General features: G+C 32.5%; 3 protein-coding genes across 4 annotated transcripts; all 3 read right to left on the bottom strand.

Annotated features, from left to right (window-relative positions):
- Nucleotides 1–35: 35 nt before the first annotated feature.
- LOC8277109 (proline--tRNA ligase, chloroplastic/mitochondrial) lies at nucleotides 36–4089 on the bottom strand. Its single transcript, XM_002513616.4, has 11 exons — nucleotides 3609–4089; nucleotides 3439–3495; nucleotides 3137–3247; nucleotides 2898–2984; nucleotides 2697–2810; nucleotides 2408–2614; nucleotides 2004–2141; nucleotides 1639–1800; nucleotides 1345–1544; nucleotides 489–572; nucleotides 36–377 (listed from the first exon to the last, which is right to left on the bottom strand). The coding sequence occupies exons 1-11, from the start codon at nucleotides 3951–3953 to the stop codon at nucleotides 236–238; spliced, it is 1647 nt and encodes a 548-aa protein (XP_002513662.1). The 5' UTR covers nucleotides 3954–4089; the 3' UTR covers nucleotides 36–235.
- A 983-nt stretch (nucleotides 4090–5072) lies between these two features.
- Nucleotides 5073–7265, bottom strand: LOC8277110. Of its 2 annotated transcripts, none has more exons than XM_002513617.4 (5): nucleotides 7111–7265; nucleotides 6302–6393; nucleotides 5708–6172; nucleotides 5586–5629; nucleotides 5073–5459 (listed from the first exon to the last, which is right to left on the bottom strand). In XM_002513617.4, the coding sequence occupies exons 2-5, from the start codon at nucleotides 6357–6359 to the stop codon at nucleotides 5274–5276; spliced, it is 753 nt and encodes a 250-aa protein (XP_002513663.1). In that variant the 5' UTR covers nucleotides 6360–6393; nucleotides 7111–7265; the 3' UTR covers nucleotides 5073–5273. The 2 variants fall into 2 exon arrangements, with proteins under 2 accessions (XP_002513663.1, XP_015571176.1); XM_015715690.3 differs by having other exon boundaries at nucleotides 5592–5629.
- Nucleotides 7266–11468: 4203 nt separating this feature from the next.
- Nucleotides 11469–13760, bottom strand: LOC8277111 (scarecrow-like protein 8). The gene has a single exon (XM_002513618.4). It carries the CDS (start codon nucleotides 13586–13588, stop codon nucleotides 11741–11743), a length of 1848 nt encoding a protein of 615 aa, XP_002513664.1. The 5' UTR covers nucleotides 13589–13760; the 3' UTR covers nucleotides 11469–11740.
- Between the last annotated feature and the right edge of the window lie 11763 nt (nucleotides 13761–25523).

The following is a 25523-nucleotide window of genomic DNA, read 5'->3' as shown; positions in this document are numbered from 1 at the left end:
ACCCGATCATGTTGTACCGTCCATAACAAGATATCTCTCTCAACTCTTTTTCATAGAGCAAAACATCATGACAGGACATGGTAACTAATCTTCAAAATCAAATAATTCATAAGATACATTGCTTTAGCCAATTTCATATAACCTATAAACACAAAGGGAGAATGCTAACAAAATGTTTTAACCAAGATTAAATGATCCCCAAACAAGATCAAATATTTAAACAAGGGGGATGGCCTTAATAAGATTTAGCAAAAATTGCAACTTCTTCTGCTGGCTTGCCGGTCATCAAGCATGTTTTAGTCCCTTGAGGCTGTTCAAAGGGGAAGCACCGAATTGTCGCTCCTGTTTCTTCTTTCACCCTTAATTCATCCGCATCACTGCAGCAAACATTTATAGCATAATAAGAAATCCGTGCATGTCTATTTGATATGAAGCTTACTCTATATTTTTTATCCATAGACGAGAGAAGACAATATAAAATGAGGTACCTAGCTGACCAAGGACCCCTTGCCCATTTGCCAAGAGATATGGCTTCTTTGAGTTCACCATATGAGCTCACATCCACAATATGACTGCAAAAGAATGTTGGTAAGCATTAAAAGGATTTAAACAATGCCCAAAACAATCACATTTTAAGAAAGGGTGACTTTAAATACTGGAAATGATAAAGAAGTCCAAAATGCCTACAGCAGGAGTAATGTATCATACTAACTAGTAATTCTATATGGGTAGCACTCCCATGAAGCTTCCTGGGAGCACTGCCGTAAACAACAATGATAGAGTGCTGTAGCCTTAAAATTACAAATCTATTTTTAGTTTGATTAAGATCGCCAAATTTCATCAAGTATCTGAACCCATTTCAAGGAAGCATAGATTCTACTAAACCTTTCAGCAATAAAATAATCCATCATTTGGCATAATTTTTGTCGATACAACTTTCAGGAGATTTTTTATCCTTGCTCGAATACATGAAAGTACAGATCATCTGCTATCATGAAAATTTCCCTATGTGAAGCATTCGTCCTCTTTTAAGCAGCAGTATTCTAAACAAATGCCTCAACTTTGAATGTTTAAAGATTCTTAAATTTGAGATTATCAAAACATTTTAGTTTTTTCCCTGATGCCTGTCATTGCTGCCACTTGACATCACCGCAAACACAGTAAAAAGGAAATGAAAGGAATTAAGCATCACTGCTATAAATAGGAGTTTTCACAACTCATCATTTACAAACAAACATTTCAGAGCAATCCAGTCATTGAGGATCAACTAGCATTTAATTCAATGCCTGATGATGTTATATGGTTATGCATTGGTCTATAAATATAGTGATAGTGAGAATGCACCTTTCACGAAATGACATTGCTCTTCCCAAAAGTGATGACTGAATCTCATCCAACTTGTCCTTGACATAAGCTTCTAAAATTGAAGGCTCCATCGATATTCCAAACACTTTTCCTTGCTTTCCAGGAACATCTCTCCTAGAGATGACTACACTTCCGCTTGAAACGTCCCGAGGACCAATTTCAATTCTTAGAGGCACTCCCTATGAAATCAAGGTGATATTTAATGCCTTTTGAAACAGAAACATTTTCTATTTGAGCCGTTACCTTGCTGGGAACTTCAGAGTAAGGACTGACCTTCATCTCCCAGAAATTGAACTTCCATCCAGGGGTTCTCTGATCTGAGTCATCAAGTTTAACTTTGAGACCAGAAGATTGAAGAACTTCTCTCACAGATGATGCCGCATTTAGAACTCCAGCTTTCTCAGTATCCTTCTTCCAAATTGGCACAATTACTACCTACAAGGATGGAATACAAAACTATGAAGAAATTCAACAGATCATATAACAAATGTATCCACAGCCTAACTTATGGAACACATGACTGTCTGAACTGAGACATACAGCACACTGATAAAAATTACTGTCAAATCACTCGGCATTAAGAGAAATAATACAGCATGTGCTGGCTTTATAAATCAAAAAGAGGACTCCACAAGTACCTGTATTGGTGCAATTTTGGGGGGAAGCATCAGGCCAGTGTCATCTCCATGTGTCATAATAATACCACCAACAAAGCGGGTACTGATGGCCCATGATGTCTGCCAGACATGCTGCCTTTGTCCATTTTCATCAGTGAACTGTACAAACAGATAATGCCATTCAAATATTAATTGACAACGCAAAAACAATATTTCAGCAATAAAATAAAATAAAAAAATCACAATTGAAGGCTTCAAAATTAATGCAAACAACATTGAGAAAAACATGTTAAGAAGATCAGAATAATAACTACGATCAAAGGGCAGGACAGAGTTTTTTGGACAACTCCCACACCTAAAAGCACGTAAATTGAATATATTAAACAGAACCACAACTAGCTCTGAGTAGCTAGTGAATGAAATACCTGTGTTCCAAAAGCCCGAGAAAAATTTTGACCAAGGTTGTGGCTAGTTCCAGCCTGTAATGCCTTTCGATCACCCATCATAGCCTCTATCGTATATGTCCTGACAGCACCAGCAAAGGTTTCCACCTTTGATTTTCGACCTGCAATAACAGGTATTGCAGCTTGCTCATAAGCAAATTTCGTATACACGTCAATCATCTGTAATGCCTGCAATTCAGCATCAGCAATACATTACATAAATATCCTACTGCAATACGATAATCACAAGCACTTCAAAAATGATGGAAACCTCTTTTTCTGCCTCCTCAGGAGTGGCATGGGCCGTATGCCCCTCTTGCCACAGAAATTCAAGAGTCCTCACAAATGGTTTCGTGCGCATTTCCCATCTTGTGACATTTGCCCACTAAAATTTAAAAAATTATAACATTTAAAGAGAAAGAAAAAACTGAAAGAAATAGTCTAATAACTGAAAACTATTTAAAACTTTCACCTGGTTGACCATGAGAGGAAGATCGCGGTAACTATGTATCCACTGAGTAAACATGTGATTGACTATGGTTTCACTAGTAGGTCGAACCTGCCACAACCTCAAGAAGTGCAAACTATCAAAGCCAAAACTCAGGGTCATGTTTTCTCTGAAACTCAAACCAGCATCTTCATTGAATTATCACTTCTAAAATCGTAAAAAAGCAACTAAATTTGGCATTTTTTGCTTCAGAAAATACTTACCACAAGTTTTTCTTCAAGTTCCTTTCCCCCACCAATAGTTACCAGAGCCAATTCTGGACTAAAGCCCTCAACATGGCTAGCTTCCTTCTCTATAAATGAATAAGGTATAAACTGCACAACCATATTTACAATTCAACATGTTAAATAACCTAACAACACAATCACTTCAATTACAATTGAGCAGTCCAGTATTGAATTCTAGCAACTTATAACCTTTCCAGACATGAGAAGAAGAAACTGAACTCTTTTAATTTTAGACATTCCAAACACTATGTTAAGCTTTTCTGCATAGATAAACACACCTGTGGAAAATACATGTTGCTGTGTCCAGTCTCCTTGAACTTAACATTTAAGTAATCCTGAATTTCAACAATAATAACAATAAAAAATGTTTTCAAAATTTATGGTTTAAAAGAATTTAAAAGGAAAAAGCAAGCAAATCACTAGGAAATATATTAATATATATAAGTACCTGGATAGCCTCCCAAATAGCATAACCATAAGGTCGAATGACCATTGTACCCCTAACAGGACCATAATCAGCTAGCTCAGCGTTAGCAATAACATCGAGATACCAAGCATTGAAGTCTTCAGATCGAGGAGTAACGGCTCGGTCCTGATTTATTCTACTTTTCAGGTTAGCAACTCTGTCTTCGGTCTCAGGGGGACTAGATGCCGCGCTCTGTATGGAGAAGGATGATGATGCTGAACATACATAATTGTGACGCCGCCGTGGAAACGCCGGCGAGTGGCGTATTGATGGTGAAGAGAAGAAGGCAGAGGTGAGAGATGGCAATCTTGTGAGACACACTACCATTTCTCTTTTTATGTATGGAGATTTGGGGTTTTGGAGTGGGAGTGGTACAGTTTTTCTGCTTTGTTTACCAAAGAAGATAGAGAGGAATTTCGCCTTGGGATTATGTGCTATGGCGTGTATTATTAGTGATGGTCGTGCGGTTTCGAACGTCGTCGGATTAGTAATCATTTATTCAACTTTTTAATGGACCCGAAGATTTGAAGGGAGCATTAGGCTTGAAAATTTAAGGCCCGCCGTAAGTTCGGGCCTGCTAATTATAAAATAAATATATAACATTTTATAACTTTTAGCGTATAATTACAAATCATTTATTAAAAAGTCTCAGTTTGCTATTATTTTATATTTTGTCATATTTATGCGGATCAGCCCTCGTTGTCAGGCTGTGTGTGTATGTTTGATAATATTAGTTTGGAGCTTAACAACTCATAATTTCAATATTTGACTATTAAAAATTATAATTTAAAAAATTATTAATTTGATAATATCAATTTAACAATCAAACAATAACGGTTTGAGTTATTAAGCTCTAATCCATATTATTAAATATGATAATAATAGATTATCAGAGTAAAAATAGCTAGCCTTACAAATCGAGAATTTTTAACTGTAAAATACTTTTTTTATTATTATTTATAACCACATTCCTTTTTTTACCTAAAAAAAATCTACTGAAAAGTTTCTGCAGCTCTTTTTTTTCTTATCCCGGTTTTCATAATTAACTATAGCCAAAGCACAATGCCATAACGTAAATTGTTTCTTGTGCTGGTGCCTACTAAGATTATTCCTCTCTTCTTTCTTGAAAGCAAAACATCCACCAATTCTTAAATGTTTCTGATAAAGATCCTTGTGTTACTTGGCTTCATTAAACGTCACATTCTCACATTCTTTCCAGTTTGACAGTTTTCATTCAACCGATTCCTCTCTCAAGCCATGGACGGGGGACGCGGTTTGATATCTGGTAGCAATATGATAAGGCACGAATATGCCCTCAGTCGATAAGATACAAATATACTACTGCCACTGCAGTAGAGGAAGAATCATGGCAGCATATACAAATAACAAACTGAACGAGATTCCAAACAAAAAAATAAAAAATAAAAAGAAGGTAACAGCATTGAGTTGCTTAATCCCAAAATAAATGGCTAAAGAATTGTCAGTTACACTGTCACGGCGGCAATATTCTACAATATCAACTGTCCATGAAATAAAGGAGAATAGTTTCCTTTCTGAAAGATGAAAAGAATGACACCCATGACTCCTGCAAAATTACTACCTATCCAAACAAGCATTGATGAGAGGGGTGATCAATGCCTTTGGCAACTACGGGGATTCTAACAATGCAAAGTTGTAGTCGCTGTTCATGTAATGCTTAGGTGATTTTGGAGTTCTGCACGGAGGTGGAGAATCAAGTTTACAAGACCACAGCTTGTCGTTCCAGAACTCCTCTTCAATTAGCTCCTCAGTCATCTCTTCCAGTTCCAAGTGCTGCCTTGGGGGACTCTCAGCCTGAAACAGAAACTAATAGTTAATGACATTGTCCATGAAACAAAAAACATTTTCCAAATTGATGTAGAAGGGTTTGTACAAGATACGAGGTCCCAAAATGATTAGAGTGGAAAACATCAGACGAACCTTCACCTTAATTGACACAGTGTTTGCATGCTGTTTTATAATATCTGCAGACAGGAAAAAAGATGTTAAACAAATGAATAGCAAGGAGAAAAAAGAAAGATTCAGGGTCAACTTCTGGCTACCATTATCTAGTCCAATCATCTGAAGAAACTGATCCAAGTTCATAACTCTTGACTGCACTTTGATGCATTCTTCATGATTGTGCAGAAACTGTTCTCCTGCAATAGCATTGGCATCAATTGGTTCCTCTGCTACAACACTTAGCTTTGCATTGTAGCTCCTCTTTGATCCCTCATTCCGATTTTGCTTTCCGGAATTTGAAATGTCAGAAAGTGGTTTCCTGCCAGTGGTATGTGCTTTCCCCGAGGCTTTTTTACAGGTACTTCTGTTCTTGGTTGCATCTAGTGCATTTTGAGAGGCACCGATTTCTTTCTCGGTGAAGGAGAAAATGCTGGAATTCTGCTTCTTTGATGCCTGATTCAAAGAAGGTTTCAGTGAATTTGACAGATCACCGAGTGGTGTCCTTCCGCCAAGCACTCCTTTCCTTGGCGCTTTAGAGACATTGGTCTTCCAGCCAACAGAAGTTTCTGCATTAGAGATTGGATTAGAGATTGGATTGAAGTCAGACCACAACAGCACAAGATGTTAGAATATATCTTTTAGAAAAAAAAAACAACCTAAAATGAATATTAAACTAAACATCATAATTACGGTACCATTAAAGTGAATATTCAGATTCTGATCTTGAACCACACCCCCAGCTCTTGATGCCATTGGAGAGCTTATGAGAAAAGTTCTAATTAATGTCCTGCAAAAGATAAAGATTCATGAATAAAGGAGAATAATGTGAACATAATCACATGTTAAATCCTAGATTGAATCCCATATTATATTGTTCACTTTCCCATCACCTTTACAGACCAAAATAGTGTGAAGATTATGCAGCACTTCTACAAAGAATGGTATTAATTAGTGCTTAAATCGGTACAACAGCAACTACAACATCAAATACGCACATCTTACTTTTGCCAACTAGAAGTTTAGTCTACTATTCACTTGTAACTAACAATCTACTCATCAATAGATCTACATCTGATACCAAGATTTTTTAAGAAAAATGTTCTCGTTAATGGCCGCATCAAATAATCCCCTATATATGTCAAGCTGTTTGTATCACGCTACTTAGTTGCAAAGAATTCAAAGGACAGAAACAAAACTTAAAAAAGCTTTGCTTTAAAACATGTCGAATTATAAACACGGAATAGTTTCAAATCAACAAAATCCCTAAATTTCCTTGACTCGAATTCTTTTACCAGTGTATATCCTTGAAACAAATAAAATCGCTAATAAACATATGGGTTTCTCCGATTTCTACTAGAAACAGTAATGTCTAACTTGAATCACCAGGAATCGAAAAGAAACATGGACAAAAAAGATAATGTATAATCCTAAATCATTAAGAATCGAATAAAACCCTAAAGAACGAAAAGAACGCAATAAATAAACAAATTTAAGAAAAACTCACAAATTGGCTGCGATTTACTGCTTCTTCAACAATTAGAATTGCTACTTCAAGGGAAAGTTTTCACTAAAATCAATTTCTCTCGATTTTGATCAAGGTTTTTCAAAATGGGTTACTCCAACTAGGTCTCTTGCCAAATATAAAGAGAAGGCAGTGCTCTAAGTTCTAACGGTAACTTTTCTTTAGTCTCTTACACTAATAGCCCTCTTCTATACGGATAATAACAAGAATGGCACTGAAGGAATACATATCTGCAACGACGCGCACTAGCATAGTTCTCTCGTTTATGCCGTTTGATTCCCGTATCGTTCTAAAAAAATAATTTGAGAATTTTATCTATGATTAGTAGAATATGTTAAAAATAAATTTTATTATAATAAATAAAAACTAAAAATCATCATAGTAATAAAAATAACAAGATATATATATATACGAAAGGGACTATAACTTTGAAAATATGGATTAATTAATTAGGATTTTTCATCTTCATGTGAAAGTGAAATCTCTAATCATACATCATCGTTTTTATTTTTGCTTGACAATAATACCTTAACCACTTTGAGAGCCACTATTTTGTATCTATTACTGTGGACCGCCAATTTGTTCCTAATGCATATCAGATTATATTTCTATAGTTAATATTTTAAATGCCAACTTATTAAAAATATCTCTAAATTTATTGTGCTTAAATATAGTAGAATTTAAGAATATTAAGTCTTAATATTTTAGTTCCATTGATAAAATGCGGTAATTATCTAAAAATAAATAATGGCATCATTAGATTATATTTATTCAAGAATCATTCAACAAAAATTTGTTAATTATAAGTTAAATATGGTATAAAATTTGTCAATTCCCGCCCGGTCCTATAAAGGGCCAAGCCAATCAATCCGACAAGAAAAGAAAAAGCCTTTTAAGACTTTTTTCAAAAGAAAAATAAAAAAGGTAAGTATACATTTATGTCTCTCAATCTTAATCATTTACTTAGTTTAATATTGTAATTTTTAATAGAGTCTAATAAATATCTAGATTTGTTATTATAATATTTTAATACTTTTTTAATACATATTTTCATTTAATACATTTGCATGTATTGTATGAAAATATTTAAATATTATTAAAATATTTATGTATATATTAGATTAAATTAAAAGTTAAAGATATTTGTATATTAAAAAAATAAAATATTTATTAAATTCAAATCAAAAATTAAAATAGTAAATTGATTAATTTGATACAAGTTTGTAAATATAAATATATTTTCTTCCAAAAGAAATATCTTAAAAATATTATTTCAACATTTAAACACTTTAGAGTCATTTATTTTATAAAGAAAGAAAAGATAAAATTTTAAGTAAATTATTCCTGGGATCAGCTTTGACCTCTACAAAATGAAAGTATGTTGTAAAAGTAATCAATGTAATGGATAGCTGATAGCTGGTAGTTGATAGAATTTTATCAGTGATTGTTGTTCAGTTAAAAACAACATCATTTGAACCAAACTTCTTCTAACAATAATTGGCATTGAGTCATGAATTGAAGGTTTTTTTTTTTCTTGCATTTGATGAGAAGGACCAAAATATTGGGCGGTTTGTTATAATTATTGTTAAAGATATTGACTACTAAAGATGCAGTGCATTAATAGTACATTAATTAAATATATATAATATATAGAAAGCGTAAGTGCAAGTGGTGAAAGATTTGAACCTCCAATATCTCATTTCCTCTTAAAGACGAAGAAAAGAAGTTGGCAACTAACATATTTATATGCAAATAATATTGCCAAATTATGATTTGCTCTTAATTATAATTATAATGTAATGTGATAGCTATCTGTTGAGCGTGAGATCGCAACCCGTAGGATAAAATGTTAATTTATTAGTTATTAATTATTGCCTGATTAATTCACTTTACTCGACAAATTATCCTATCCATAAAAAATTTAATAATAATAATGGTAGCATGTATTTTATATGCAGCAATAAAGTAATTAATTACTGCATGATAATCAAGTCATATCTTTTTAATAACTAAAACCAAAATTTGGATTTTTGTCAAAAAATAGCATGATAAATCGAAATGTAATTTATTTCTTACTAGAATAAAAGGATTAAGCATTTTAAACAAATTCATATTATTCATTTCTTGACATTTATTATTTTAAATATTTACAAGTCTAAAACTTATCGAATGGAATACTCATATAACAGCTGAAAATTTTAAAAATGTTTATAAAAGAAAAAAGAACATGACGGACTAATTTAACATACTAAATCAACTTAATTAGTCATGTAGTAATTAACTCAGGATGTTCTTGTGTTTCCATTAAGATTTTAACTTTTACTTTTTAAAAATTGAAGGTTAAAAAGTAAATGAATTGATGAATTTTTAAAACAAATTTAATAAAAGATAATCTACAAGAAATGAAAAGAATTAGCGTACTTTGTGGAGACAAACAAAAGGGAAGAGGAGGCGAAGGAGCAACCGTTGGTGCCTTGCATAGCACTGTAAGAAAAAGAAAAGTATGAAGATATTTTATTTTATTTAAAAAAAAAAATTAAAGAAAATACAAAAATTAAGAGACAAAAAAAGGTTTTGACTTTACGTAATTGTAAGTTAGCTTTAGGCTTGAGGGTTGTGAGATGGTTTGTTGTATCGACATAGTTGTGATTATCTATTCAGCCCCTCCTTTCCATTATTGATTTTTATCTTCCACATTCCTTTCTGGAATAATTACCTCATTTTTTAATTTAATTATTTATTAAGGAAACTTAATGTTAGCACAGCCATAACTATTTATCAGTTGTCATCTGTGCCCATATTATTAAAGCATTTATGTTTCTACTACACAAATAATAATGCGTAAAGAGAAAATTATATTGGCAGTAATGGTTGATCGACAGACAAATTATACAGCTGTGCAAAAATTCGTAAAAGGTACGAGCAGTGGATGATAATATGTTATTGAGTTTGATTTCAGAACTTTTAATGTTTGGATTCATCTCCTAAAATTAAATATGGAAATTTACCACATAAATTCCATTGGCAGTAGCTGCGATAATAGAAGAAAATTGAATGAGTAAAATCAACTTCCAATGGTACTAGTAATTATTGGGTATGCTGTCTTCATTTTTTTGAATCAACCTTCTTATAATTACAGTTGCACAAACTTTTCTATTTTTTTCTCAGTTGGTAACATTTATTTATTTTTCACCCCACTCACCAGGGAAAAGTTACACTAGCATTAAATGCCTGCACTTGATTAGTTTCCATGTCCAAATCATTTTAAAGGAAAAGATAGTTTACTTTTACATTACATACGAAAATACAAATGAAGGGTTTGAAAATAACAATTTCAACCCTGCAATAGTAAATTCGAAAAGCTTCAACAACTATGGCGTCTATTGCATAGATTATGAAATTGATTGAATTAGAGGAGCAGGAAGCGCAAGAGGTTTGTTTGCCAAAACAAACAAACAAATTTCCACATTTCATTTCACGGGCATAAGGGTGCTTTCTACTGATGTGAATACACGCACCAAATGTGGTTAGCCTTATCTAAATTGTATTATGCAAATTAAATAATATATAGAATGTAATTAGCAGTCAATTTAAAAATCTTAAGATGTTATGAAGAAACAATTAAAAAAAGAATGCATGAGAAAAATGTGACTTTTCTAACCAGAACAAGTACCAGCCTTATTTATGTAATTTAGTATGCTTGTAAAGCTGACGTGTAGAATTTATAGTTTTTAAGATATTTTAATATTGAGGGATTAGTTATCAGTTTCACACAAGAGACTTGTAACCTTACTGAAAGAATTTTTTATATTAAGAAAAAAAAGAAGCATTGAACTGTCCAAACAAATAATAATAAGTAATTTGTACTGAAATTAGGTGCATAACAAAGTATAATCACTTGGCAGAAGAAGAAAGTGGAGAGGAATGTGAAAGTCACATAGCAGCATAAATGATAGTATACATGGAAGGTGGTCCTAAAAACTTCCAAAGAGAAAAACCCAATACGATAGCGCCTGCAAAATGATCCAACCGCAATATATTTAATGAAGATTATTATTATTATCAAAGTGGAGCCCTGCAATGTTTGTTTCTGAGTCTATTTTATCTCAAATGCATATACAATACAGAGAAGAAAGATAGATGGCTCAATTATGTTCAGATTTGATCAGACTCCTCGGTTGGTGTTTTATATATATGCCAATTCCATGTAATTGTAATTTGTTAAAAGTCAAAATTACTCTAATTGTGCGGAATATATGTGAGATTTGCTGTATCGCATTTAATTATTGGAAATGTAATATAAATACGTTCAAGAATATAATAACACAAGTCAGCTACTATACACCAAACCAAACAATTAGGCTTTTGATTCTTTCACACACACACATTCATATATAATATAAAACAATCACATAAAGAGAAGCCAATAATTTTTATCTAAAATGAAATCACTCATTTTATTAATTTTTTATCTTCTTTTTTTTTTTTTTTCCTCTTTTCTCCTCCTTTGCCTTTCCGTTTTCTCAGGAAAAGTTCAAATTACTAAAGTATGACAATTAATAATATTAGAGAAATTAAGAAAGAGAAACAGAGAGACAAAAAGAGATTGAAGTTAACGCCAAGCAGATGCGACGGTGAGAGTTTTTCCCATCCAACCGAAACAAACCCCACCATTATCTTCTTTAACAGTAAAACCCGGGTTAACCCGGTTCCCCGAACTGAGTCGTGCTTTCAACGACTCCGCTATATTTTGGCTCACCGGCTTCAACTCGAACCCAGCCATTCCCATCCGGGCCCGCCATTTTCCAAACACCTCGCATCTTTCTACGCGGTCCCTACCTTCACAAGCAACCGAGTTGGCGAGTTTCCGACCCAGTCCTTCTTCTACCTTAACTCGCTCCGTGTGATCTCTCTGCACCGTCGACTCAATTGACTCGAATAATGCCCCGTAATACGAACTTCCCTCGTTCACGCGCGCCATGAATGGAGCCGTATTTGTATTCATTTCTTGCTCCACTAATGTCACCACGCGCGGTGCCAACCCCTTCACGCGCCTCAGCAATTCGTCTCTGGGATTTTCAGTTGAGACGCTCTCATCTGGCATTCGATACAAATTGAACGCAAAATTAACAGCCAAAGGCTCTTCAGGTTCACAGCCCAATGACTCGCGGCTCAAATCACCGAGTTTAGCACTGACAACGTTGAAATGTAAAGATACTCCAAATTGTTCCGCGAGTTGACTCAGTGTAGTACCAACCACCTTCAGCCTCTCTTTCTCTTCTGCACTATTATCCGCAACAGCTGTGATCTTGACTGTTGCCGGCTTTCCATTCAAACGCTCAGAAAGCGCGTGGAGAAGATTCAAGTATTGGCATCCTTGGCCAATATCAAAATCAATAACATGAAACCCAGTTCCGCTGTTGGGTTGGTCTACTGTAGACTGAAGAATTGCAAGATTAGCAGCCATGAACCCAAGTTTGAAACAAGGAGAAAGCTCGTAAAGCAATTGAGTGGACGCAATATGTTCTTTGGCAAACAGCTCAGCCACTGGAGGAGGATTGTCAGCAGAATTAAGGCGTGATTTGAGGGCCATAGACATGTACTCCATCAACCTCTGTTCAGAATTACCTCTTGGGTTTGAAACCTGAGAAACACGCGTCAAGATCTCGCTAGCAACCTCAGTTTTACCGTCGTAAATGGCTGAAGCAGCCTCTACTAATGTATGTTTTGAGTAATTGGGAAGTGGAGTGGTCACCGATGTTGACGATGAAGAAGAAGTAGGCGATGGAGATATCGGGATGGAACTCGAAGACGAAGTAATGAGATTCTGTATGGTTTCTGACCACTCGCTGTTGCTGTTAGCGCTTGTAATCACGGAAACTGCGTCGCCTTCTTCGTCATCGTTATCATCAAGAAGTTGCTTCTCCAGCTCCTGTAATCGATTCATCATCTTTTTCTGGGTCTCCTGTCCTCCTCGATGTTGATGATTCTGGAGCGTGTTCATGCAAGGTAGACCCGACCCGAGATTGATGGGGTGAGGCCTGAGTTGCTGAAGAAGAGGCACACCACCGTAACGCTGGGACAAGGATGGCAATTCTGGAGACAAGTTACCGGAGAAATCGATGGGAGAAAGAGTGGAGATTGGAGAGGTGTGTTGATACATCCTTGGCTTTACCGAACGAAGAAGGAGTGCTGGGTTTATGTTAGGCTGATGCTGCTGTTGGTAGTTTTGTTGTTGGTGAGCTTGAAAATCAGCAAGCGTTCGCTTTCCGATTAAGCTTTGCGTTGTTAAATTGGTGTTGGTGGTTCGTTGGTGAGCGATCTGCGAGGCTGGGTCTAAAAACATTTGAGAGAGTTGTGTTCTATATGGAGGTTGAGATGGATTATTGTTGGAATTCATGGATCTACCTGCAATACCGGTGTAGAAATCTGCCCCACCGCCGGAGAACCCAGATGCCATTTCTCTCTAACTCTAACTCTAACTCTATATGGAGGGAGTTAGAAGAAGAGTCGGTACTTTACAGAAACGCATGAGACATTCAACAAGAAGAATTGAAGGATGAGAGAGAGAGAGAGAGAGAGAGAGAGAGAGTTTTCCTTTCTCTTATGGTATTGAAGTGATTCTGATGAATATAAGCTTCTAAATTCCAACTATTTATTACCTTTTATGTTTTCTTCAAAATTAAATTATTATAATTGAGAAGAACTGAGGTGTTTCCCAAGGAGTATGTTTGGCGTGAATTTTTTGCCGCTTGATTGTCCTATGATCCAGTGGTTTCTTATTTTCTTAGAAGATCAGTGGTGATTAACTATGCCACGCCATACTTTCTTTTCTATTTTCTTTTTATTTTGAAGGTTATACGGTTTTTTTAACCCATTCTCCTCAAGGATATAACGTAATCCACGCTTGCACACAACGCGTGGTTAATGAAACCCAATGAGAGCGTGAAAACGGCGCCAGTGGGACCTATGTTATTGTAATTCTGAACGGACAAAGGATCATTTTGGCTTTTGAACAGTGTCACAATATCAAAGGAGGACCGAAGTAAGCTTTTGGGCCAAAACAATCCCTAACTTGTAATTTTTTTTCTTAGACATTGCAATTCTTGGATCTTATAAAACCATCACATGATAATTCTAATAAATATTTTATAAAATACTAAATTTAACTTAATATTTATAAATCTTAGAAACAATCAAAGAGGTTTCTTGATACATAAAATAATTTTATCAATAATATTTATTTTTCTGTATTAAATTTTTTAAAATACACTTCAATTAAAAAATAAAATAAAGATGATTTATAAAAATAGAAATTTTTGTTTTATGCTACTAAGTTTTTTTTTTTTTTACGAAGGAGAAGATAACCTACTTTATTTTATATTGTCAAATAGGAATTTCTATTAACTTTAAGAAAATATTTTTATTAATTGAAAATATAAATTGCTTTTTTTTGTCCAAACGCTCATTTTGGACTTTTTTGATATATTAGCAGAAGTTTGAGGGGCAAAATGAACCTTTGTCCAATCGTAAATGCACGCTCTTTTGGTATTGATGTTAGGATAAAATTTGAAGTATGTGGGAATGAGATGATCTTTATGCGGGCTGTGATCACCTGACAGGACAGTTACGAACTATTCAGAAAAGCCAAAGAAAATAACCTAAAGAATGCAATCCCGAACGCAAAAGAAAACGACTCGTCCAACACGTGGAAGAGCATTGAGAGAAGTTTTGGTAACTGCACCGTTAGTTTGAATAATTTTGCTAGAGCTGGGGTTTGTTGATTCGAAATTGTAGTAACTGTTTTCTAATTAACGGGAAATAGCCGGTCGATAGGTGGAGAGTTAACGCACACGTGTGGGTCAATGACTTTTACGTCTGATGCAGGAATTTCAAAACCAGAAAAAGGTCGCCTACGTTGGCGAAGCCCCAACCATTAAAATATTAAAAAAATTATTATCCCGTGCCTTATAAATTATTTTTTAATCGAGTTATTGTATTCTTATAAATAAATAAATTAAAAAAAAAAAAAAGGAAAATGTTAAGATTAATCAATAGGAATAGAGATTCTAAATGGGTGTTACTGAAAAGAAAGTTTGAAGCTGCTCCTTTTCTTTTTGGAGAAATTAAACCTGCTACTTATTTATGGCCTCCAATACCACTGGGATTATCCCTTCAGTTATAGATATTTAAATTATAAATTTATTTATATTTTAATCTCTAAAATATGAATCTTTCATTTTCAAAATTGAGGACTTTGCTTTCCACTAAGAAAAATACAACTCTCTACTCGTCATGGATGCTTCTAACTAAAGTAATATTTTAATCTTTGGCATAAAATGGTTTGTCTAAAACGCCATTAATTCATGAGATTTTCTACTTGAAAGTTTTATTTTATTTGACCCGTATTTTACATAAAAGTTCACTTATTTGACATTTTCAAACGGGTCACTCAAAATAAAAACATTAAAATAACAGCCTCTATGGCTAATATATCCTTCCCACACAAATATTATTACAACTTTATCATATTCCAATTTCACTTTGACAACTTTTATATTTAAGTGATTCTGTGAATTATATTTATAATAAAATATTGATACAATAGTTACAGTTCATTTTTTCGACTTTATAACAACTTCAAATGACTTTATTTTTAACAATTTAATAGCATATGTGTTGTGTATGGTTTATGTAAATTACAAAGTGAACATATGCTAGAATGGAGTGACCAAATAGCGGAATGAATTATATGGATACTGTATATATGTTAAATTTTGTGCTTTATGTGTTATTTATTTCTCAACAACATGTTAAGACATGATTTGAGATACTGTATATATGGATAAAAATAATACAACACCCAACTAAATTATAGTAGGAGCATGTCAAAGTAGATGCATGAACTTAATTTGTGAAAACTATTCGAAAGCAATGTCATATGATATGATATGATATGATATCCATTTCACATACGAGTTACGAAACCCACCGAAAGAAAATATTAAGTAATCTGTGGATAAAATAGATGCAAAACTGATCAATTTAGTGCTTTAGTTTAGTGATGAATTGGTATTATTTTAAAAATAGGGTCGGAAGCAAATTGTCTTAGCTCAAAAAGAAAGAAAAAATGGTCCAATCTAATAATTAATCTGACCAAATTGACTGTATGTGTATGTTGATACAGCTGGAGGCAATAGAAAGCTACAACTTGAACAGTTAAATAGGAGACCATTGCCTAAAGGGTCCGAGGCATAAAATCCTGTTTTGGAAGTTACTTGTTGTGAGTATCAACATGGGCTGACAAACAAATGACAGGGATGATGATTTTTATGTTTGTCCCTTGATGATTCCTAGCTTTTGTTTAGCCCACTTTTCAGACCACTTCTTATGCCCCAAAAAATATTTACATCGCCTTTTAATGCTCAAATCAGAAAGTAAATGGGTTTTACTATAATGTGCAATGTACAATTTTATTTTTTTCTTCTGCATGATCAGAAGGGTTAAAATGCTGTGGGCATTGTTTGTATGGGTACATAATTTATCTTATTAGGAGCAAGGATATAATAGCTGGTTAATAATCATGACATTGGAGGTCTACTTGAAGAAGACTTGGGAAAAACAATGGAAAAAATTGATGACAGCACTTTCCTGGAATATCGTAGAGTTTGTCTTCCCTGGAAACAATAGAAAGTTAAAAAAAAAAAAAAAGAAACAGAAAATGGATGAATGGGTACATATTAATTGACTGCGGCTTCAATGATGTGTACGTAAAGAATCTTATTTAGAGTTTTAACTCGTCTCATCTCTGGACCCATCTTTCCAACATTTTTATGTTTATATAACAAAATCCATCCACCCCTTCGCCCCAGTTTCTTTTTGAAAAAATTAAAAAATTGGGTTTAATCAAATTATAAACACTAAATTTTGCATGCCAAAATATAAAAAGAAAAGAGAATGTGTATGGTGTATCAGTATATTGGTTGGTTGCTACTCTCTCAGCCTCAGCTTTTCTGATGATCACTTTCAATTCTTTTTTTTTTTTTTAACAAATTAAAAAGAAATAGGCACAAGCCATTTTGATTTGAGAATGATCATTCATTTGGTTCTCACTTTACCAAAATATAAATAGTGGCCATAAAGGAATCTACCCCACACTTGTGTTCATTTGGCTTGAAAATTAAGCCATTTCTAAACAGCTAGCATATTTAATTAATGTTAGTTCTTCGTAGCAGTTTATTTAATTTTTTTTTTATTTTAAAAAAAGAAAAGCGGCAGATTTTTAAATTCGTTATTTTTGTACGTAGAAGATTCAATTCTCATTCAATTTATTATTTTTTTGAATTAGATACCTAACATGTTCTAAATCGCAAACAGATGATATAAATTTTTTAACATTTATTATTAAGATAAAGAATTTCTGGATATTTTCTAATATTTGCTACAAAAGATAATGAATTCTCTTCATTATTAATGGATGGTCGATGATGAGATTCCAATTTGTAATCCTTTCAATTCTTATAAAGTGAAAATAGTTATTAAAATACTTATAAGTCACATGATTTTTTTTTTTATATCTCTTAATTTTTCATTTTAATTTTAATATTAATTGGGTTTTGATTTCAAAAACATATATTTCAAGAAACTTATTTAATCAACTTGAATTATACATAAAGATAAACCATGTTTGCTTCATTTTAACTAGTTAATTTAAACTCTTTAAGGATAGAATAATGTGTCGATCCATTTATTTATACTAGATATTAGTTATATTATATTATATGATACTAAACTATATAATCTTAAATAATATTTAAAATTAAAATAGAAACAACTGAGCAGCCAGTAAAATCAGTAACTCTGCACAATATAGTTTAGTATCAACTATGATTTGTTCATCACAATTTTAGGCTGGAATCTATAGGCTTTTCAGTCAAGACACAAATGCTGACCCTTGAAAGTTTAGAAGAGTTGAGAAGTGGATAATGTTTATTTATAGACACAATGACAAGGGGTATTACTGTAAAATTTAAAAAATGTGAAAATCTGTTTTTTTTTTTTTTTTTTTTTCTGAAATCCTCACACTTTCACACACGTGGCATAAAACATAAACCAAGCAAGTATTTTGACATTTCATAGTAAGGTTGCGTGTAGGCAAATTAAATTAGTGAGAAATTGGTTAGCAAACTAAACCATCCAAACTACCTTCTTCTTCTTCAGAATACGTGTCAAACATATACCTCATGTGCCACTTGTACTTTGCCTAACCCAATCTCTCCATATATTTTTAATTAAATTAATTTTTCTCTTTTGCCTCTCCTAACTATTATTTTGCATTTCTATATTGCCCATTATCAAATGTCCGATGATTTTCGCACCCACCGGATTACAGGCTAACCAACATGCAAGGTTAATCTGGTAAATTCATTTAAAAGCCCGCCACCACTTTAACTACAAAAAAGCTGTCGAGTGTTGGTGGAGAATTGGCGTTGCCTTCACAGAACTCCACTCCTAACTCCTGGTGATGAAGGGTATTAACGTCATTTGAGCAAGGATGTTGTGGGCCCATATTGTTCGGTTAGAAAGAGGTTTGAAGTTCACCACCTGGAATAGCCGGTTAGCATTTGGAATACATCAACGCCGACTGCTAACTGATATTTATTTGCATTCTTTCTTTCTTTCTTTTTTTCTTTTCTTTTCTGGGAAGAGAACGAGACCACGCGCTTCTTGAGGTTTCGAGGGGCACACGACATCCACACTTCCGGGTTGAGTTGACAGGTTACATGCTCAATTGGAATATTCCAGTTATTTTTTTCTCTCTTTTTATAACTACAAATATAATTTCATTAGTTTCGAGTATATAACATCTTTCCTCTTTTTCAGAAAAAGATAAAATATACTTTTAATTATGAATAAGGGCCTTGAGTGATCAAAATACGTTTAATGTATAAAATCCTTCGAGAATATAAATTATGTAATAAACACCACACTGTTTGACCATCATTATAAAAATAAATAATAAAATCTTATTTGAAATTTAATTTAAGTAATGGTTTGAGAGCACTTTGGAGAATTCTTTTTCAAAATAAAAATTAATAATATTATTTTAATATAAAAAAATAAATATCAAACATCAAATTATATTTATAGAAATTTAATACTAACATTATCAATTTTATTAACGGAGTAATAAATTGTAAGTTTACAAAAAAGTGTGTATTAGGTTTGCAAAAGGAATGCCATTAGCTACTGTGACTTGGGTTATTTGGTCCAAATCTGAGTCCCAACTCGACCGAGTTGGTAAAAGGAATTGAACCAACCATCCATCTGTGGCTGCCGAGTTTATTATTTTCTTTGGATCATTTTCTTATTCAACGTGAATTAATTGTTTTTAGGTTCACAGCAATTCAGTAAGAAGGAAAATTGGTTACTATTTATGAGGATGAGGGTTTTCAACTTTCACGTGAACCGACTCATCCCTATTTTCAACGTAGCACATGGAGATACGTTAAAGAATGAAAGAAAAAAAAAAATGATTACAACAACTCCTTCATCTTTAAAAGTATTTACACTTACATCCCTCTCTTGTTTCAAGATTGAATAAAATCATCCTCAACTTTTAAAAGATTATGCAGTTTATTGCTCCATTCTTATTTCAATTTCTCATTTTTATATTTTTTTCTCATATTTTGAATAAAATATTTTATTTTCACTTGTTAACCTCTAAAGCCTATATAAAGTACAAACGAAAAAACTATAAATTAAATTATAAATCTTTAATTAAATGATCGTATATAGCAATGAAAGATATAATTCAATAAATATATTACAGCTTCATAAAAAATAATGAGTTAAAATCATTAATCTGACTATGATAGTGACTAGTTACACAATTATAAGATAATTTAGACGCGTCAAATTTTATATATTCATCACGTCAAATTTTATATATTCATCACGTAGAGACCATCACTATTATTTAAATAAAAATCAAATGACTAAAATAAAACTTAGAACAAAGTTAAATGACTGTTAGAGTCATTATCCCGGTTAATAGTATTTATACCATAAGTAAATTGAAAGTAGAAAATAAATAAATAAAGATCACAGTTAAATTAAAAATAAGATGAGTATAAAAAGATTATTACAAAGAAGGAGTGGTTTAAATAATTCACTCCATGTCATCGTCAATCAGGCACAGTTTGGTTGGTCTTTTCACAATTATGAATAAAATAAAAAAGTATATTTTTGTACACAAACTTAATTCGTATGTACAAAAGCGAAGGCCATAATGTCCCACCATAGTTTTATAAGGTAACAGTTTTTCTAATTACTAATTTTAATGGAATCAATTATTTTTATATGATGACGACTATTTTTATTGTATAATAGAAAATTGAATTTGTTTGATGTAATATTCAAGTAATAAAATTATTATCTCTTGACGATGTCTAATAAAATTTTTTTTTTTTTTAGTTTGTAATTATCTGATCAGTTTATCCAATAGCTTGTAGCTAGGTTAATGTTAGATGTATTTGTTGATATTATATAAATTTTATTAATTTGATTATATCCATATAATTTTATGTGATACCATTTCTTACATTTAAGAAAGAAAAAAAAAAAAGGAAGAAAGAACCCTTTTTTGAGATAATTTTTACTTTTTTTTTATTTGGTCATCTATTTATACTATCCACTTCCTTCGTGATCAACACATTATATTTAGAAGCACTTGAACTATATAAAATCTTAAACACCAAAATTAGTTAATATAATTAAAACTATACATAATTATGAGTCAATTCAAAATTGAAATTCAGCTAAAATCAATCCTGAATTTAAGAGATTAATTTAGGTATAGTTTCTCTAATTGAAATTGGAACTGTGGGTTGGAACCAATCATATTTAATTCTAATGAGAGAGATATATTTAAACTTATTTTATGTTCTTACATTGATTGAACCTCGCCCATGTAAGTTAGCCCAGATAAATTACCAACTCAAATTCAATACCATTGTGTAAAAATACATACGTATCTCTTTTGTAACTCAAAGGAGCTTACACGTGCGAGTTAAGTATTTTCTTCGTTACAAGATTCAATCATGATTGCAAAATCTTTATTCGTGTGGACCAATTCCTTAGACATTTTTAAATAGATAATTAAAATTGTGCTAATATCAATGCCCAGATTAGAAATACGGCACCACATGCTGGCAATGCAACATTATCACAATAAAACTAAATAAAAAAAAACCGGTCTATTTTAGAAGAAATTCTAATATACATTTAGTCTATAATAAAAACATATTTATTAATTATTTCACATCACCTCTTATTAATCAATTTTAAATATATTTATATAATATATGTCGAAAAATATTTATATTATAAAGTTAAACATGATATTATTAATTAATACGGTTGATTTTATTCAAGTGTGTAATGTAATAAGGTCAGTATAAAAATCTCTCCCATTTCTCTGATACGGTATCATTTTAGAAAAACCTTTTTAACTGCAGAGGAACGCGTGGACAAACAGCAGTGGGCTCTTTAGCTGTCATCATCTGAGTTCTGATAACCCACAAACACAATCCAGTTTGCCGTTCCCGAGTTTTTTTAGTTCCAGAATTCGGACAGAAAAAGAAAAGTTTCCAAACACAAGTTATATACTACTGCTGATTACAAATTCTCAATCATATTTACATTCTAAACTACGGTTAAAATAATTTATTTGATAATTTTTTATAAATCATATTTTTCAAATTTACTTAAAAAAAAAAATAGTAATTGATAAATTTTCTAAGGAAAAAGACACTAAATCAGCGATGAGCCACGTATTACTTATTAGCAAATCTTATTTTATTAATGCAAATTATCCTTAGTGATTAAATTATCAAAGCTGTTTTCTTCAGTAATTTATATCCAAACATAAAATTGTGTATTTGTCGTGGCTAAATAATGTTAAATATTCTTTGTCATTTTAATATAAATTAATTTTGATTGATATAATAAAAATTGTGAATTTATCAAAACATTTGATATAATATTTTACAGAACATGCTCTATATAATCGGGCAAACTCTTAATGCTAAATAGAAAAAAAGTATCGATAAGAATAGTAAGTCTCTTGTGAGATGAAAATGCAGAAAGAAATTACAGCAGTACAAGAGAAAGAAGCTGGTTGTTGGCAAAACTATGCAAAGTTATTCATGAAACTTGGATAAATTCTTGGTATGCTAAGACAAGGATCACCTAACCTTTAGAGGCACCTTATGGCTCCTTCATTCAGATGATCGTATCATCTAAATTCTAACTAAAATATTAATTAAGGCACAGACCAAGTTGGCTTAATTTACACTAAGGTATAATATTGGTTGCACGAAATAAAGCTAAAAGTAGGAAGCAACTCTGTAATATCAGCCACATTTTGAGCAACTTCTTGTCGTTTGCCTCCAATTGATTGTTAAGCAGAAGCTATCACTTTTGAAAGCTGTAGTCCCACCATACTCGCAATTTGCGAAGGCTTTGCAACCCTTACTGAAAATCTCTCGCATCCAACTTAAAGCAAAATAACTCAAAATTACACCATATACTTATTTTATATTTTATATAAGTTTGAATTAGAGTTAATTAATGAGAAAAAAAGAGTTAATTAAAATTCTAAAAATTGGGTAGATGCATTTTTATTATTATAAAAATTGTTTTAAGTAAAAAAAAATTGAAATATATACATTGATATATTAAGCAGGGTGTAATCTTAATTTCGAAAATGCATTGCATTAGTAAATAAAAAGGTGTTAATTTTCATTCAGACGGACTTGTTATAGCCGGTGACAAGGAAAAGGGAAAGTGATAGTATTGTCAAATCTTGTAGCTGTAGGTTGCCTGCGTCAGGGCGTGCATCTTTTGCTTAAGAAAACAGAAAAAAAAGTCCTTTTTGACCTTTTTCCCGTTATTATATTTATCGAACTTTTATTAAATAGAAATGAGCGCCGTATCTATTTTAGAGAGTAGGAAGGAAGCATTTCTCGATGAATCAGAGCCGTTAAATTTGCTCCTAAGATTTGGTCTGTACACGTTTCGAAGGATCATAGGTTGAGTCTTGACATGAGGTTTGTCAGTGTGTTTAGGCACGTGATTTTACATTTGCTGCTGGGCGCTGTCTAAAAGCTGAAGCTATTCTTGGTGCAGTTAAAATTGCGGGCGTGCCCAATTTTATATCTGCTCTCTCTCTCTCTCTCTCTCTCATTACTCACCTCTGCCCAATTCTTTCTCTACCAAAAAATAATAATTGCATTTTAGTCTTTTTACATTTAAATCTAAAATTTATATTTTATTATTACTATACTTTTTTTTTTTCTTTCAATTCCCTCTCCTCTTTGGACAAAAAAATATTTTTTTTCCTTCCTCATTTTATTTCGAATATGTTTCTACCATAGAAAATTAAAATTCATTTTTTTCTTTTTTCTGTTTCCAAATAAAGCGCTAACTTCATTACATATTTTTGATAAAGAACATAGAATGCTATAAGTGCGTAACTACTTATAAATTATAATATTAATATGTATAAAACTCATCTAATCTCTGACAGAACAAATGATGCATGAACAATCCTTGGTGAAAGGGATAAGTGTCGAAGCAAATGGGCTTGTAAGGTAGGCCTGGCTAGCAGGGTTTGAGAATACATAACCCAGAAAGTAATTTATTGTTTTTCCCACTTATTATCGCTCCATCAGATCCAAAAACAAGTAATCAACACTCGCCCCTTGAGCTGAGCCAAGGAGCCTAACATTTTAATTGTCGTCTTCATTTATTATCTCTTTAACATTACTTTAGATTCTCATAATGTCTATCTTTAAAAGAAAAAGAGCAGTTGATTTGTCAATATATATGTTTGCTATTTCTTCATTTTCAAATTTTTATAATTCTTTTTTTGTTTCTGATTCTTTTTTCCCTTGTCATTTACTGGATATCTAGAAAAGGAAAAACATTATAGCCTAATTCTTTATTTACTTTTTTTTTTTTCTAAAAGAAAAACTTTTTTTCTTTTTCGATTTTCTTAACATATAAGTATAAAAAGGAAAATGTTATACAACTGTGTGAAAATAGAAGAATTGAAGTCAGTTCTAATTGAGATTGAAGTTTTGAAAGTGGACATAGTTTATATCAATCTGATTTGCCTTTTTTCCCACATTGTGCTGCGCAAGTATTTTCTATAATGTTTCAATTAACCTCTTTTTGGTAAAGGTTTAGTCTGTTTCTACTTCTCCTCTTTTCAAGTTTCTTTTTTAATTCTTCTTTTCGTTTCTACTTATTTTTCCCTTTTACAAATTATTATTATTATTTTAGATTCTGTCTCTATCTCATCCCTTTCATTTTTCTGCAAGATTTTCTGGAATTCTGTTACTTCTTTTTTATGATTTTTCTTTGGAATTTCGTACAATTTTTAGTTTATCTTATATGCCCTTCTTTTCTTAGAGATCCCACTTTGTTTTCCTCTTATACGATTTCTTCTTTTTGATTCTGTAACTAGCTATTTTCTGTTTTAATTTTCTTTTTTAATGAAAAAACTCATGCATTATAGTTTCTCATGCCCTTGAACAGCATATTCGGCTAGTTGACGGGCAACTGCATTACCAGATCTTCTCACCCAAGCCCATTCCTTTCCTAACAAGCCAAAACCCAAACAGCTTCGCGAATCTCTTCCAAAATTATGCCAAATTCATTCTTCTGCACCATATTAATACTATCACCAACCCCAATGGCAAACAAAACAGCATTTGCATCTGCATCTCCAACTGAAACCTTGATTATGAATACTCTTTCGACCACAGAGAAGACATTCCCATCCGAATTACGAGCCACCATGCCAATTCTCCATACATTTATACCAGACGCCAGCGTCAAGTTTATTTTAACCACACCAGAATTCTGTCTGCGCCATCGTGAGGCCTGCCTTGACACCTGACTAGCATCAACTCTGTTATAATCCGTTAGACAAGTATCTGCAAAAGACAATATGTGCCTCCAATATTATAAAAAATAAACATGTTGGGAGCATCCGAGCTATCCTGCAAATAAATCATCATCAAGATGAGATCTCAGAGTCGAGAACCACTCACCAGCGAGTTCTCAGAAAAGCTCCGCATATTCCTCTCAGTCTCTGAGAACATCCGCATCTAACACATTCAGTCGCCCATTCTTGAGAAAATTCTGCTCCTGGTAGGCAAAGTTGGATGATGACTATAATTACATAAACTCAAATTAATTTATTTTGCTTTCTTATACCATAATTGCGGTAACCTGCCCAACAGCCTACAGTTGCAAGATATGAAGGTCAAAGTGAAACGATAAACACATAAAAAATAATATATACAAATTAATAATAATAATAA

This window comes from Ricinus communis, chromosome 4, assembly GCF_019578655.1.
Source record: "Ricinus communis isolate WT05 ecotype wild-type chromosome 4, ASM1957865v1, whole genome shotgun sequence".
Classification (NCBI taxonomy): domain Eukaryota; kingdom Viridiplantae; phylum Streptophyta; class Magnoliopsida; order Malpighiales; family Euphorbiaceae; genus Ricinus; species Ricinus communis.
The sequence above is the reverse complement of the archived record's forward strand: the minus strand, read 5'-3'. Positions and strand labels throughout refer to the sequence as shown.